At 40.1% G+C, this 15,238-nt stretch overlaps 1 protein-coding gene across 1 annotated transcript in view; it reads right to left on the bottom strand.

The window, feature by feature from the left end:
• The window catches only part of GRIN2A (glutamate ionotropic receptor NMDA type subunit 2A), a 180,479-nt gene that overhangs the window by 13,784 nt on the left and 151,457 nt on the right, over positions 1-15,238 (bottom strand). Inside the window, exons 11-12 of the mRNA XM_065683906.1 lie at positions 12,883-13,070; positions 109-347 (exon numbers count right to left, since the gene is read on the bottom strand). Coding sequence (XP_065539978.1) covers positions 109-347; positions 12,883-13,070 — 427 coding nt within the window. The remainder of the gene's footprint in view (positions 1-108; positions 348-12,882; positions 13,071-15,238) is intronic.

Here is a 15,238-nt window from a genome sequence, read left to right as displayed (position 1 = left end):
ATGTGTATTTCAAGTGTCCAAATGGGAATAAAATAAAAGACAATGTTTTAGGGAGGTAGCTTTTATTCTGTCTGTTGCCCGAAGGGGGAAAACAAAAGCAATACTAACCCTGCTGATTGAGAACAACAGTCCCGGCCTATCTGAGCAGACTCCAGTGAAGCAGAATCTAAGTTTCCAGTAAAATAAGTGCTCCCAGACAAAGGTTATTAAACTGAGTGCCATGGCTGCTGCAAGCATGTAAAACACTCCTGCCATGTTGTCGATGTCCAGCTGGCTGCTCATGACTTCATTCTTCTCGGTGTGGCAGATACCAGTCAGCCACAGGGTTTCTAACTCTTCCATTTCCCCTAGAGAAAGCAAGGAGTCAAACCAGTTAGAATGCAAAAATTACTGCTCACAGTATTCAGAAGTCTTTGCAAGTTTAAAAATACATCACCATTTAGTGCCTTATTTGTGGAGAGCTTTAGTCTTATCTACTAAGGATTTGCTAATATAGCAGATTTCAACTCACAGCACCATAGTTTCAGATGTCCTCGGATTTCATAAATTATGTGGGAAGCTGGCTACTCTACAAAGCAGGACCTGTGGTTTGGGTAAAACTTTCTTCTGCTTGCTGTAACTAGTATCACTTCTTACAGAGAGTGGAGCTGGAGGGTTCGTGTCCCAGGGAATTCCTCCACCCCACCCATGAGAGCTGCATTTGGTGCACACTCAGATCCAGGAAGCTCCTCCCATCCCAGTCCAATAGGTGCCACCAAAGCTGCTCCCATCTGCAGGTCTGGACGGTAGTAAAACCATGTGTGTACTCCAGAGTCCAACCTTACTCCATATCCTTTGTGTCCTCCTATGCCTTCCATATTTTTACTTTATAGACTCCCAGCCTAAGAAGATGTTTTTGAGTGTTGAAAGACAGACTATCCAAGCAACGAAGACTGAATGGCACGCTTAAAAACTGAGGCTGAGCAGCAGCAGCCAGGCCCTGGGTGGCTGTCCCTGGGTTCTGCACCAGGCCAGCACTGCAGTCATCATCAGTCACATTTCCTGTCATAGCTGGCTGCACTTCAGTACCAGGTGAACTGATTTGGGCATGCAGTTTGAAACCACTTTCTGATCTACAAGCACTTCAGAAAGAGAAGATGTCATTTATCAAAACTTTCTGGTTTGCTTTCCCCTAGTACTTTTATTTATGGCAAAGCAATGACAATCACCGACACTGGATGTAAAATCACCCATAGCACTGTGTCTGAAGTTCTGTTACACTGGAAATGGAAAGCCTGCCTAGCTTTACGCATACAGCACATGCAGCAAGTGAAGAAAAAGAGTTGTATATGATACAGTATTAACAAAGTTTGTGGTGTTTCATATGATAGAAATGTAACAGTCACTTAATGCCTGGATACTTGCAGGAACACAGTATGCCCTTTTTCCTATTTAAGTCTCTTTTTTTAATTTTTGTTGTAACTAGCAGTATCTTTCCAACACAATTCTTCTCCTGGCTTTCTCTTCATTTTCTATTTTCCCCCAGAGACTTGGATGGTGTCATAACTCCAAACCCTTCCCACATCACATACTCTCAGCCTCCTCTCTTGTGGTGCCCTCTGCTCCTGCCTGCCCCTCTTGATCACCTAGGCTGCTTCTTACAGTCTCCTCTGGCCTTTTGCTGCTGGGCAGTAGCACAAAACAAAACAATATCATCACATGCCTGAAACAGAGCATCCCTGGGTTTTGTTTCCTGCTATGCCACATCCTTATTACCATTGAAACTCTGCATTTACTTTAAGCTAAGGAAGCAGATCTGCTGTCTCCCTCTGTTGCATTTTCTTAGACTCAGAATCCATATTTCACTGACGAGATCTGGCCTCAGATGAAGGACAATGTCATTTAGTGGTTGCTACTGCCAACACAGACAGAGGTGTACAAGAAACTGTAACTGTCCCTGCCAAGATTGTTTCTTACATTGCATGATATATTAATTTTCAGAGGTTTAGTGTTGTTCTTACTGAAGCACTGCATGTGCATACGTGCCTTCTTACCCTCTTAGGGATACAGCTAGCTGAGTAACTGTTAGTATTTTTACTGACACATACTTCACTGTTTCTAGAAAATACAGCAGTCAATACTGAGAACCAGAAAGTACAAAATTGGCTGCCTTGGTGTTTCCCAGCTTAGGACATGGCTTCACCTGAGGGGAAGAATTCCCATGCTACAGGTATCTAATCCTTATCCAGTGATTAGAGAATACATTTCCAGTATTACAATCCATGCATCATTTGAGTAAAGATCAGGAAAAAAAAAATAAAAAAGGCTAGAAGCTGTACTGGCATTTCATATAATCATAGAATGGTTGGGGTTGGAAAGGACCTTAAGATCTTCTAGTTCCAATTCCCATCTACCTTCAAGCTAGACTAGAAGATCAATGACCTGCTGTGCAAGACCATTCTGCAGGATAGAGAGCCAGGGCACTAGGAAAGCTGCAGCCCACAAATAATTTGGATGTGTGAGTTGAAAGTGAAACACAAGACTGTGATGGATAAATTGCTTCTCATAGAATGTGAAGGAAAAATTGAAGTAGGAAGGATAAGTACTGAGGCACTTTAGTAAAGGCATTTCACAGATTTGTAAGAGAGATGATTCTGTTCCTAGTTAATTCTAAGTTTAGCTTTGTGCTTGAAGCATGAATTGAACCTCTACATCTGAAAAAGACAGTGTATCTTCTCCCAAATTACAGTGCTCAATCTTCAAAATAGCTAAGAGCATCCCCAAGAAGAAAGTCAATCCTAATGAATCTTTAAAAGTCTTTTAATCCAGGACATAGTGATAACAAATTATGAACTGTAACAGTGCAGATATTGCATGCTATCACTACATAGATAGCTGGGTTTAACAAAACTCACAGAGGCTACAGAAAAGAACCCGAGTCAACAAGAGAGCAATGTTTCTGCTTTGTGCATTAGCAGCTGATGCTCTGACAATCAGCCCTCATTACTTCCCACAGGAAAATGCACATCTCCTATGATTGTCAAACATCAATTTGATTTGACTGCTGTGCCCTTTTACAACTCGTAACAAAATTCATGAAGGAATTCAAACCTCTCTTTTATTACTGTTTCCTCTGTCCGCTTTTCTCTTTGGCATGTATATCTAAAGTAACTATTGATAATCCACTAACCTTTCCAAAAACATCACTACACAAAACAACCAAACTTGTTCTGAGACGAGATAGATGACAGTGCCCTGGCAAGCTGAAAAGAACAAAGCATCCCAGAGTCTCACAGATCCTGCTGTTGCAATATCCCTTCCCTTCTATCTGACAATGACAGAAATCACTGTTAATTAACACCTAAAAGTGATACATTATTTTACAGACTGCAAAGCACTGTGAATCGTTGGATTACCATATTTATGAAATGATATTATCTGGGAATGGAAAAATTAGGCTGCTAATTCTGGTCTATATAAATCAGTTACAATTTATGGTCTGTATTTATATACGTGTGTGTGTATACACACAGAAACACAGAAAAAACAGTTTACTAAATTAACTGTAAGAACACCTCAGCACAGCTGACCCTATAAAAAACTGGCAAAAATACTTCATTTATTGCTTTTCCTGCCCATTCCATTTTATCCAATGTATTTACAGAAGTCAAAACATTTTTATTACCAAATCCTCAGGTATGAGGAATTTTTCAACAGTCATATCAATTAATTCCTTGTGAAAATCAGCCACTTCCAAACTTGGCCTGGAATTGGAACTGAAAGCACTGAACTTTGAGGCTAGATTAAACTTCTGTTCAGGACTTTTTTTTTTTGAATGCCCAAGTCCTTTTGGACTGCTTCATTCATAGTTTAAGAATCACTATAAACAAGTAGTTCAAGCAGTGCTGAGCCTCTGCACTATTCACTCAAACCCAGAATGGTCTTCTCTAATAAACTGCAAAATTCTGGTGCTCCCAGCAGTAATTCCACACTATTTACACAATGGATTTAGGTTGCAGCTCAAACAGTACTCGGATCTCTTTGTATTTCTCTTGGGTGTTTTCCTGTGGCTGTGGTGCTATTGGCTCTTGACTGCTATTTGTACCAAAACATGCTAGTTGGACATTCTGACTGAATATCCCAGCAGTGCCTTTCTTTCTACATTTCAGCGCAACACTTCTAGTGTATTGAACACTTTATCGTTCTGGGAAGGAGTGATAAACTGTCCAGTGTGTCCCCTGGACAATTTCTTCACAATAAAAACCTCATTATCCAGACACCAAAAATATACAGATCAAAGGGTAGACTTACATGCTTTTCCTCAGTATAGCCTTTAGCAGTTTTTGCAGGCTGTGGGGTCATCAGTCCCTACCATCATCTTCTCAGAGCTGAAAAACATGCTGGCCTTTTGCAGTCACTGTCATTGTCTCCTGGAGATACCCAGCTTTCCAGGATTCTTTTAGGGGGGTTCCGCTATCCCCAGATTCCCTTCATTTCCCAGGCCAGGATCTTGTAAGGGCCTGGCATCCTCCCTTGGCTCTGAGCTTTACTCATGAAACCACCTTCCCGAAAGAGGCATCACCAAGTGATGGATCAGCCATGGGACACTGACATGTCTAACTTAGGGGTCATTTCACTGATGTTATTTTGTTTTCTCAGTGCTTTTTTTTCCCCCTCTACATCTACATATGCATCCAGGAAAATGCACGAATACTGGCAATTATGTTATTTATAATAAAGAGAATGCCCAATCCCACATAGAGTCATAGAATGGGGAAAAGTGATAGAAACAGAGAATCTAACCCTGTATCCTCCTGATGGCAAAACCAAGAACGTACATCGATAGCTAGTTAGTAACGAGCATCAGAAGTGCTGTGTGCCTGGCAGTGAGTTCACGCCCTTCTCCCAGAGCTTTTAGTCTTCTCCCCACAGCTGCTGACAAGTGCCAAAAAGCACAGTGCCAGCCAGTACAGCTGTGGGTCCCACTTCACCCTGAAGTGAAAAACACCCCAAAATAAAAACAAAGCCCATTATTTACTTCCTTTGATCCTCACTCTTGGGAAATAGAGGGACTTTTTACAAGGGCATGCAGTGACAGGACAATGTGGGGAATGGCTTTAAGCTTACAGAGAGGAGACTTAGATTAGATTTTAGGAAGAAGTTCTTCCCTGTGAGGGTGGTGAGGCCCTGGCACAGGGTGCCCAGAGAAGCTGTGGCTGCCCCATCCCTGGTACTGCTCAAGGCCAGGTTGGACGGGGCTTGGAGCAACCTGGCCTAGTGGAAGGTGTCCCTGCCCATGGCAGGGGGGGTTGGAACTGGATGAGCTTTAAGGTCCCTTCAACACAAACCAGTCTGGGATTCTACGAAGTAAGCCAAGCCTGGACTGTGTTTCCGTGTGATACCACTAGATTAAGCACAATCTCATGACAGTCCAGAATAGCAGTCAGAAGTTTTAGACACTGGTTTCAAAAGGTGTGCTGCATTCAGCCAACCCCAGGGAAACACCACCAGCAGAAGTCTGGAGAGAGTGTTTGATGGAGGGAAATTGAAGAAATAATGGTCAGAGACAGGACTTTAGAATTAGCTCTACATGTGGGAAATGTCTGTCAAGAAGCCAATAAAAGTTATGTGAGGGAAGAATAAGCTACAAAAATATAAACAGAGATTACAATCAAAACATTGACTAAGTAGAAAAAGAAACAGAAATGATCCTTGTGAAGAATTTACTATTTACCTGTGTTTCATGTATCTATCTACACTCTCTGCAAGAACAGTTATCCTGCCAGATGAGTAATTACATTAATTTTACAAGATTTATAACTGGAAAATTGACTTTTAAATTTTGATTCTCTTATCCTCCAATGATCAAATTAAATAGCTAATTAATTGTTTTAATATTTTTGGAATCACTGAAGTCTATAATTCACTGAGCTCTTATTTTTCTTCTTTAACAGACAGGTGTTTTTCTGCTCTACCTTAACCATGTATGTTAAAAGCAGGTTCCTGGGGATAATCACTGATGGCTAACAGGCTGCTTCAACTACTTCCTGGAGGGAAGGAAGGGTATTCCTGGAGGGGTATTATCACGTTCTTACCTTAATTTTAACCTATTTAAATTATTCTCACACATAGAAGGAAAAGAAATCCATTTTATCTGCCCCTTATGAATCCAAAAGAAGATTTTTAACACTTCATGTGCTGTCTGCAATTGAAAACTCCAAGGCCAGCCAGCTCCTTTTGCCTTATTGCAAACCAAAACCTTGCACAAGGAGCCAATAGAACATGAGAGAAACAGCAAACCTAAACAAACTGAGGAAAAAGTTATCTAAAGGCGGTTTCTCTGGCAGTGGCATTTCTAAAATGTGCTACTGCTCTCTTGAGCATGGGTGAAAGGTGGGGTTTACACAGTCAGATCCATTGCACAAAGGCACTGCAACCCCCTGAGCTGTGGAAACCTCTAGTGCTGGACATGCCAGTGCCAATGTCGCATCCTGTATCAAGTGTACCAGCCAACTGCAGCTGCATGGAGAGTCACCCTTCTGTGACTCTAAAAAAAACTGCCTTGCATGACTGCGAGTTGTCTAGAGATGTTAATTCTCCCCTGTGTTGTCACACACTACAACCACCCCTACCTAAGTGCGGTCTGCCTGTTCTGCCAGAGCATGTCTATGACAAGCAAGGAAAGGATGCTCTGTCCAAGTGGAAAAAGCTGAGCTGCATCCTGAGATCTTTCTTGCTCTGTTGGTTAAGTATGACAGACCTCAGCACATGCCCTGGCCTTGTATCAGGTGCAGGGCAGGAGGAGGCCAACCCAGCTGGAGATCACAATGCATGTGAGAACAGAAGATGGAAAAAGAAACAGGCTGGTATTGACAGTATAAGGGGTGGTGACTCTTGTGCAGCCTCAGTTTCAGCCTCTGGAGCCAGCATGAAAACACAGAAAATTGAGATGGACAAGGAAGGTAGCACCCCATCACTTGGACCCTAACATGAGAGGGTTTTTACTGAATAGTGGCATCAGAAGCCAAAAGAGTTGATGTGCATTTGGTTCAATAAGCTCATCAATTTTCAGTTTGACCTAGTTCTACGATCCATTCAGCGTGTTTCATGGAAAAGATTATATAAAGCACAGCAACTTTTGGAATTCACTGGATCCCCCAAAACGATCTCTCTTATTTTCTGAGTTATTTCCCGAGTTATTTCCCCCTGTAAAAATAGCACAAGGAACACAGATGACTGACAGCAGTAAACTTCTTGTGAGCTAATGACTGCACTCTGCATGTCCCCATTAGCTAAGGATGAATTATCAGAACTGTGAAGCATGACTTTCAATATTACAATCCCTCTAACTCTTGTTCAGCTACACAAACACCCTCCACTTATGCACTCACACTCTCCAGTCACATTTGTTCCACCCACTGCTTGAGGAGGACACTAAATATAAACAGAAAATCATTGGGATTGTGGGTGTATTCTGCCTGAGCAGCACGCACTGAAAATATGTCCTTATAATCACATATGTATTTCCTTCTTGGTCTTTAACAGCCAAGTGAGTCACAGTGCTACACTTCCTTATCATCTAGACAGTGATTTGGAAAGCTTATGCTAAAATACGAAAAAAACCCAACAAAGAGCTTTCCTCTTCCAGATGTAAGGGGGTAAATCTCATTTCCACAGCTACCTATTACCAGTAGGGAGTGGGAAGCAATTATCCACCCAGGAAAATAATTCTTAGTGTACTAAGCCATCCTAAAAGCACATAAAGATTAACCAGAACTGAAAGTTATTAAGAGGGGGATAACAGACTCTCTGTGGAAACTCAAACCAAAACCAGTTTTCTTCTTTACATCTCTGTGTCACTAGTTGCTTTAAAGGTTGCTGCTTTAAGGGTTAAGGGCTTAATACGACTACACCATCTGCCTCTCTTTTCCTGGAGATCTCTTCCCAGACCCTCATTCAAACTGAGATCATAACCTGAAGGTAGCACAATACATTACCAACACCTCAGATGAGTAGTACCAGCCGGCTGGTACTTTGCCACTGCTCCCCAGAATTGCTCTCTTTACCCAGAATTTTCCTGTTCCTCAATTCTATCCATTTCTGCTTATCAGACATCTTTTCCCCCCTCTATTTCTGCTGCATCTCCCATAGCTAACAGCTCCTCACTGTCCTTCTCTCCATCCCTTGCACACTCTGAAGCCCTTCTCTTACTCTCCTAATCCCAAAGCAGCTTTGTCACTTGCAGTTCAATAATCTCATTTGCTCACAAATGAGCAGGGGAAAAATAAAGTGGGGGTGGGGGGAAGAGAGAGAGAAAGAAATTCTCCTCACCTACTCGGCACCAGAGATTCTGTTCCAAATCCCAAAGACATGATGCTATAGGTTTCAGAAGCAGTGTCTTTTGAACTACGCAAGATATATTTAGGTAAGTACCACTCTTTAAAATGGCACTATGCAGCCAAAGCCAGAGGAGTATCTGCGGTACCTGGGCCTTCAGACAGCTGGTCAAAAGTTCCTGCTACTGAAGTCTGGAGGATGTGGATGCCTTCACAAATGTTGGTAGTCCAGCAGCTATAGACTTACTACATTCCACAGGCTGTGTGCCTGAGCCTTTACTGGCTTACCAAACAGCAAACTAGCACAAAAACACGGTTGGCAGCTGCGAGTGGAACATGCTGGGTTCTGGGTATGTCAGCCTTCCCAGCTGCTCTTTACAGAGGTTTAGAAAAGAAATCAAAGCACGTTTCATGTGAGTGTTCAGTGCACAACATTTCTGTGCTGACACATTCCTGTGGCTGTGGGCGGAAGATCCAAACAAAATGATGGTGCTGCTTCTTAGCAGCCATATCATTTCAGTTGCTTTTGAACTCCTGGGTGCTTCTGTTTCGCAACAGAAGACTGAGAAATAGTGTTTGCATCTCAGTAGAAATATTTTTATTTCTCTGTTAAAAAACATTAAATGAAAGTTTCATATTGTGACCACAGCAAGCTAAAAAAACCCGAAGCATGACCACCACTGTGCTTTAGAGAATTACCCTGATGAGCCACTATTTTAAACAAAACTGCAGATGCTATTTGTCAACTGGAAGCTGTCGCAGAAAATGAGATGTGATGTACAGAATGTAAGATGTAGAAAGCCAGAAATTCACCAGTAATACACTTCCCTTATATTCTTTATACAAGAAAAAGCAACTCCTAACTCCTTATATTGAAAGGATTCAGTGTTCCAAAGCAATTAATCTGACAAATGCATATGCATATTCATCTCAGTTTCCTATGAACTGGGCTGTGTATATGAACCTGCACAGGCCACATGATGAAATATTTTCGGGTTATTTCAGCAACTCCTTCCCATCCTCCTTCCCTCTGTCTCTTTTCTTCTTTGTTAAAGGAGCATATTTGGCATCTTCCTTTCACTGACACTTCGGCTGCTTTTGCAGTGTAATTGTTACTTGCCAGGATAATTTGTCCACCCAGAAGAAATATCCTTGGGATCAAAACACTACTCACGTATATACACACAAACTACCCAGCCTAAGTTTAAAGTTATCCCTAAACCAAACCTACATTCCTCCGCATTTACCTTTTTTATTTTTTTCCAGTGCCAACAAGGTAAAGAGGGAATTCAAAGCCATCAACTTTGGAAAGTATGAATAGATGCTCCTGCATGACCAAGTCATTAATACTGCAGCTGGATGTTTTACAGCAGCAAAGAAGAGAGAAAAGGTTCTTATCCATTGTGCAAAAGATTTAATTTCAATGTGTCAGTGGCTTGATAGATGATGTAGAAGAAGCAAGGAAAATCAAATGAGAAAAATCACAGGAGAAAGACATACGCAGAGGAAACTGAAAGCTCTAAAACACATTTCAAAAGGCTATCTCATCACTGTGTAAATGTAAGAGACAGCTGAAATCATGGGGCTTTTTAGGTGCAATCAGATATACTTTTAAACAAATTACGTGGTCTTAGCCAAATATCTAATATAATCTAAAGGTTCTCTCTTATTAAGCTAACATTCATATCAAGAAATTGTGTTTGTTCAACTCATCAGCATTTTTCTTTTGACAATTATTAAACTCATTAGATTTATAATCATGCATGGAAATTAACCCATTCTGTGATGAATGTTCTATTACATATACTGAATAATAATTCAGTAACTACTAGGTACTTTGCTAGTTTACAGGCTGAATCTGAAAGGGTAATAAATTCAGCAGAGGCTATACATGTGAAAAAAGTATTTCTGCCTTCATCTGTGTTTGCCTATTTACTTAAACAACCTAATTCAGACTACACTAAAGCTTTCCCAGGGGTATCATCTTAAGATGAAGCTTTTCCCCCAACTTAAGATGATGCTTGCTTTTAGTCTAGATGATAACTTCAAAGAGATTTTCAGTGATACAGCAAAGTGATGTTGGTCTGAACTCTGGGTTCATCCCTTCTAATTTACAAAAACAAAGTTATGTAAGACCATAGCTACAAAGATTACTCATCAAACTACTGAAGTTAGATGTATATTGCAAAATCAGGTCATGCTAGTTCCAGGCAACCATTCCTTACATTTAATTTCCTGGTGCTTTTTTTCCAGTTCACCTGCAATGTACTTCAAGTGCAATGTAAATCAATAGAACAAATTTCAACCTCAATATCATTCTTGGGGGGGGGGGGGTGTTGGTTTGGTTTTGGTTTTTTTTTTTTTTTTTCTCCCTATTTGTTTGCTTGGGTCTTTTCTCTGAACGTCTAAACCTGTGACACAATGTAGTGAGACATGGTACCAAACATCTCTGGGACTAAAGGAAACATACCTACAATAAGTCCTATATGTCCAACTGCTATTCTCTTTAAGAGTGCCCACACCACATTCTGAACAAATTTAGGGATCCTTTAGAGGAGAAAATGAATGTTTTAGCATTCATGGGTTGTTCAGAGTACCTTCTAAAGGGACTAAAAAATAACAGTGAATAAAATGGCATAAACACATGAACAAACCAGAAGGACTGTGAATTCAAAACTTTTGCTTATCTTCTGAAATAATATCTGAGCAAGATGAACATGGGAGCAGACATTTCATGACAAGGTTTCATTCACCTGGGTGCCATCTGTATCTACTGCAAGTCTATAAATTATTTACATGAAAGTTTTAATACAGAGTTTTGAAGGCAAATTTGTATAAAATATAAATATATTTGTATAAAATAAATTAATTTGTATTATTTTCAGCTACTAAAAATGGATTAAAGATATAAGTATTCATATGCTATATAAAGCCACAGGTCACAGTGCAAGATTTTTTCCTCTTTCCTCCCATCTATTCAGTTTTCTCCCTGATAATCAGAGACAAAGCGATGGATAAAAATGCAGTACCTCTGATATTTTGACAAGCTTTTTCTTGAATAGGTTCAAATACTCTCTCTTCTATTTATTTTCCTTCCCTGTGATTTAATTTCTTTTTGTTGGATAAGAAGTAGAAAAAATGATGAAAGAGTAAGCATGAAGAAAATGCAAGGTGAAAAGAATGAAAACCTCAGCAACGCTCTGGCAACATCTAGAGGGGTTAACCCACAACTGAGAAAGACACCTCAGATCCTCCTTAAGGTACAGAAGCATTTTCTTCTTTAGTATTAGTAAAAGAATTCAATTACTCTGGGTCAGAATTACAGCACCTGACACTTAAGAGTATTACACAAATAGAAAAATACCCTATTCACAAAATATTCACAAATAGAAAAAAAAAGCAAAGATTTTAGCAACTGTTTAAAACAAGACTACGCAATTGCCTGAAACCTAGCTATTATGGGTGATGGCTCCTTTCACTGACAGAGAACTGTCAAAAAGTTAACACATGCATCTGTGCAAAAAAACCCTAACAGATCATGTAAAACACCCCATATTCCAATCTGAAGAAGGATTTTAGATAGTCATAAACAGACATCTTTTAACCAGCATATTATTTGCATGCACATGTGAAAGGCTTGAAGTTTCATTGTAGCAAAGAAACATTCCTACATTCAAAATGTAGTTCAAGTCATTACTGCTGTCTACAAATACCCCAAAGGTGCTCAGGGCAGAAGTGCCAAGAGGACCTACAATTCTTCTATTTTAGTGTTAGAATGAAAAATAGCTGTTTGAAATCCAGTTAAACCAGTCACTCTATTTCAATTCCGTAAACATTCTTTCACCAGAACTTTAAATTAATCCGTCCTAGATTTGGCATCACTCACACCAGCTGAACTGAGCTAAACAATCAGCAAAACCATCACAGAATCATTTGGGCTGGAAAAAACACTTGAAATCACTGAGTCCAACTGTTAACCTAGCACTGCCAAGCCCACCACTAAACCATGTCCCTAAGTACCACATCTACACATTTGTTAAATACCTCCAGGGATGGCAATTCAGTCTCTTCCCTGGGCAGACTGCTCCAATGTTTGACAACCCTTTCAGTGAAGAACTTTTCCCTAATACCCAATCTAAACCTCCCCTGGTACAACTTGAGGCCATTTCCTCTCATCCTATCACTTGTCACTTCTGAAAAGAGACTGACTCCCACCTTGCTACATTGAAAAATAACCAAGTAAAAACTCCTCAGGAACTGCTCAAAAGCAAAATTAAGAGAGAAAACAAATAAATTTAGATAAGCTCTAACACTGAGGCCAGCGTTACTTTGTGATGTATATGAAAACACTTTCTGAAAATAGATGCAAATGGCCTTGGTGGTGAGGTGAGTTAAAACAGAGTGAAAGAGAATTCCTGTCTCAGCATCAAAAAATAATTTTACTCGTTTGTTTTGCATTTGCTTAGTTTTTCTAAAGACTGTAAGAGTAGTAGAAGTCTCAGAGCTATTGAAACTGAAATCACTGTGCATACATAAAGAAAAGAGAAGACAAAAGATTGGCCCCTACCATCTCCAACAAACTGAAGGAGGGCTAGATCAATTTGTCTCTTCCAAGGTGATCCTTTCTGAAGTGCAATTCCATAGCCTGTAGTGGCAAAGATGTATCCGCTCCCTATTGTGACAAGTTTGCAGCCTTCATCTCTTCCAGCCTTGTAGTTCAGCACTGCTGCATCATAGATGAAAGCATCCAACTTCCTGAAATAAAAGAAAACATTTTACAAACCAAATCATTAGGTACAGCTGTTGTCAGGCTTTTGTCCTTGATGTTAGGACCCTGTTAAATATCATATGGATTCTTTGATATCATTAATTACATATCCTGCCCTGCTGTATCTAAAATTAACAAAAGACATCTATTTTAGTGAGGGAAAAGTAGGACACATAGTTTTGCATTTCTATTTTAGGGGATGCTGTTAAAAAATACTGAGAAACCAAGCTACAGAATGTCTTGGCCTGTTATCTTTGCATCTTTGCTCTCAAAATGGGTAAGTACCTTGAGATGCAAAATTATCTCATCTCCAAAACCAACAGAAATGACAATGGAGACTTTAGAACTGAAACAGTAACCAATTAGCTATTTAAAATAGTGAATGAGACTGAAAATGTGACTTCACCGGTTTGCCACAGACACTTACTTTATGTCTCTTTCCAAAAATAAACAATGAAAGTGCAGGTTAAGCCCTTGCTAAGACAGAGGAAGGTATTGGGGCACATCTGCTACCTAGATCTTGCTTAAAAATTATAGAAAGATTTTTTTTTTTTATGATTTGCAGTTGCAAACATATCATTTGGGTACCTACAGAACACGAGGAATAAAGGAACGTGGAGAAGTTCAACCCTTTCGGGTCATCTATCTACAAATCTAAGAATGGGATAATCCCAGTCTGTCAGGTATGTAGAGAACACAATGAATAGAGGAAAACAAAGTCAGTAAGGAAAGGAAAAGAGGTGGGCTGTGCCCTTTTAAGAAGCACTGTAAAGCAAGATTTAGAAGAGATAGGTGCATGGATATTTCACAAATGAAGCCACTAATGTGCATGTACAAGAAGAGGAGGCCGTTTGCAAGGATAATCACTTGCCAGCAGTAGACCTTGATCAAAACAAAGATATTCTTCTACCTACTGAAATTCATTTGCAATCTTTGAAAGGAATAAAAGATAAAACTTCAGTTTATTTTGCATTGCTGCCCTCATCTGCAGCCAAAAACTCTAAGATTTCTACCACTTGCACAAGACTAGCAGAATACAGAGGCAATAGGAAAGTAGTATCATCTCAGCTGAAACCCCACCTAAATCATGCACTAAAGCAAAGTTATCACATCCCCCAGTAACACGCTGCTTTTTCAACATCTTTTCCCATGCCATAAGAGTCAGAAGAATGGGAAGGACACAGCTACACAATTGGCTTCACAGGTTGTTCCCCTGCTAGTCTGACTGGCCCTGCAGCTCCCCGGCACTGCCGTACCTTTGAGGAGCCACAAAGCATGACTGGGGAGCACCGCTAAAGTTTCCTGAGTAGATGAAAATTACACAGGCTGGCAAAGTACTGCTCATAGCAATTGGGACCTCTTCCTCATGGAAAGGGAATTAGAAAAATGAATTAATTGTGGCACAAACAGCTACAACATCAACTTCAATTATATCAGTATGTACCTGCTGAGAATTCTGTTGCTATTGAAGTTTTGGAAACCACTAGCTTCAATTGGTTTAAGTTGATAAAGCTTTTCATTTTTATCTAGGAAACAGAGCAAGACCTAGGCAGACCAGAGTTTGGCTACTGACAGGAAAAATATACTTTCACTCCCAACATCATTCCATGTTTGTTCTTAAACAATCAGTCATACAGAACCCAGCTTTTGAAGCAATCTACATGAGATAAAAAAATATGTGGCACTGAAACACCCCCCTATCCATCTCATGTTAAACCAAGAGCAATACCAGGAGAGACTGAGGTTGTTGGATTTTGTGTGCTGTCATGAAAAAGAGAAGAGTGAAGGTCAAGTGACTATTTACCATACTTTATTTCTTCCCTTCTAGGATACTTACCCCAAAGGTCACCATTGAAATCATCAAATTGGAATTTAGTGAAGTAGTTAATTTAGAGAAAGTACAGGTGGCTCATGCAGCCATTAAAAGAAATAGCTGAGCCATCATTTCCTTTGTTTTTTCACTCTTCCCTGAAACTATTCCTTCAGCTTAAAACTCAGCAGAGCTCCATCAGTGCTAAAAGTCTGACTCCCTCCTTCCTTTAAGTGGTAATTTAATACAGAGAAAACAATTACTAAACATCTGATAGGTGATGCGTCGCAGATTCAATCCAGAAATAAGATATGGATGGCTAGCTAGCACTGAGGGCAACTAAAC

This window comes from Lathamus discolor, chromosome 6 (assembly GCF_037157495.1).
Source record: "Lathamus discolor isolate bLatDis1 chromosome 6, bLatDis1.hap1, whole genome shotgun sequence".
Lineage (NCBI taxonomy): Eukaryota > Metazoa > Chordata > Aves > Psittaciformes > Psittacidae > Lathamus > Lathamus discolor.
Note: the sequence above shows the minus strand (reverse complement) of the source record. Positions and strands in the feature narration are given on the sequence as shown.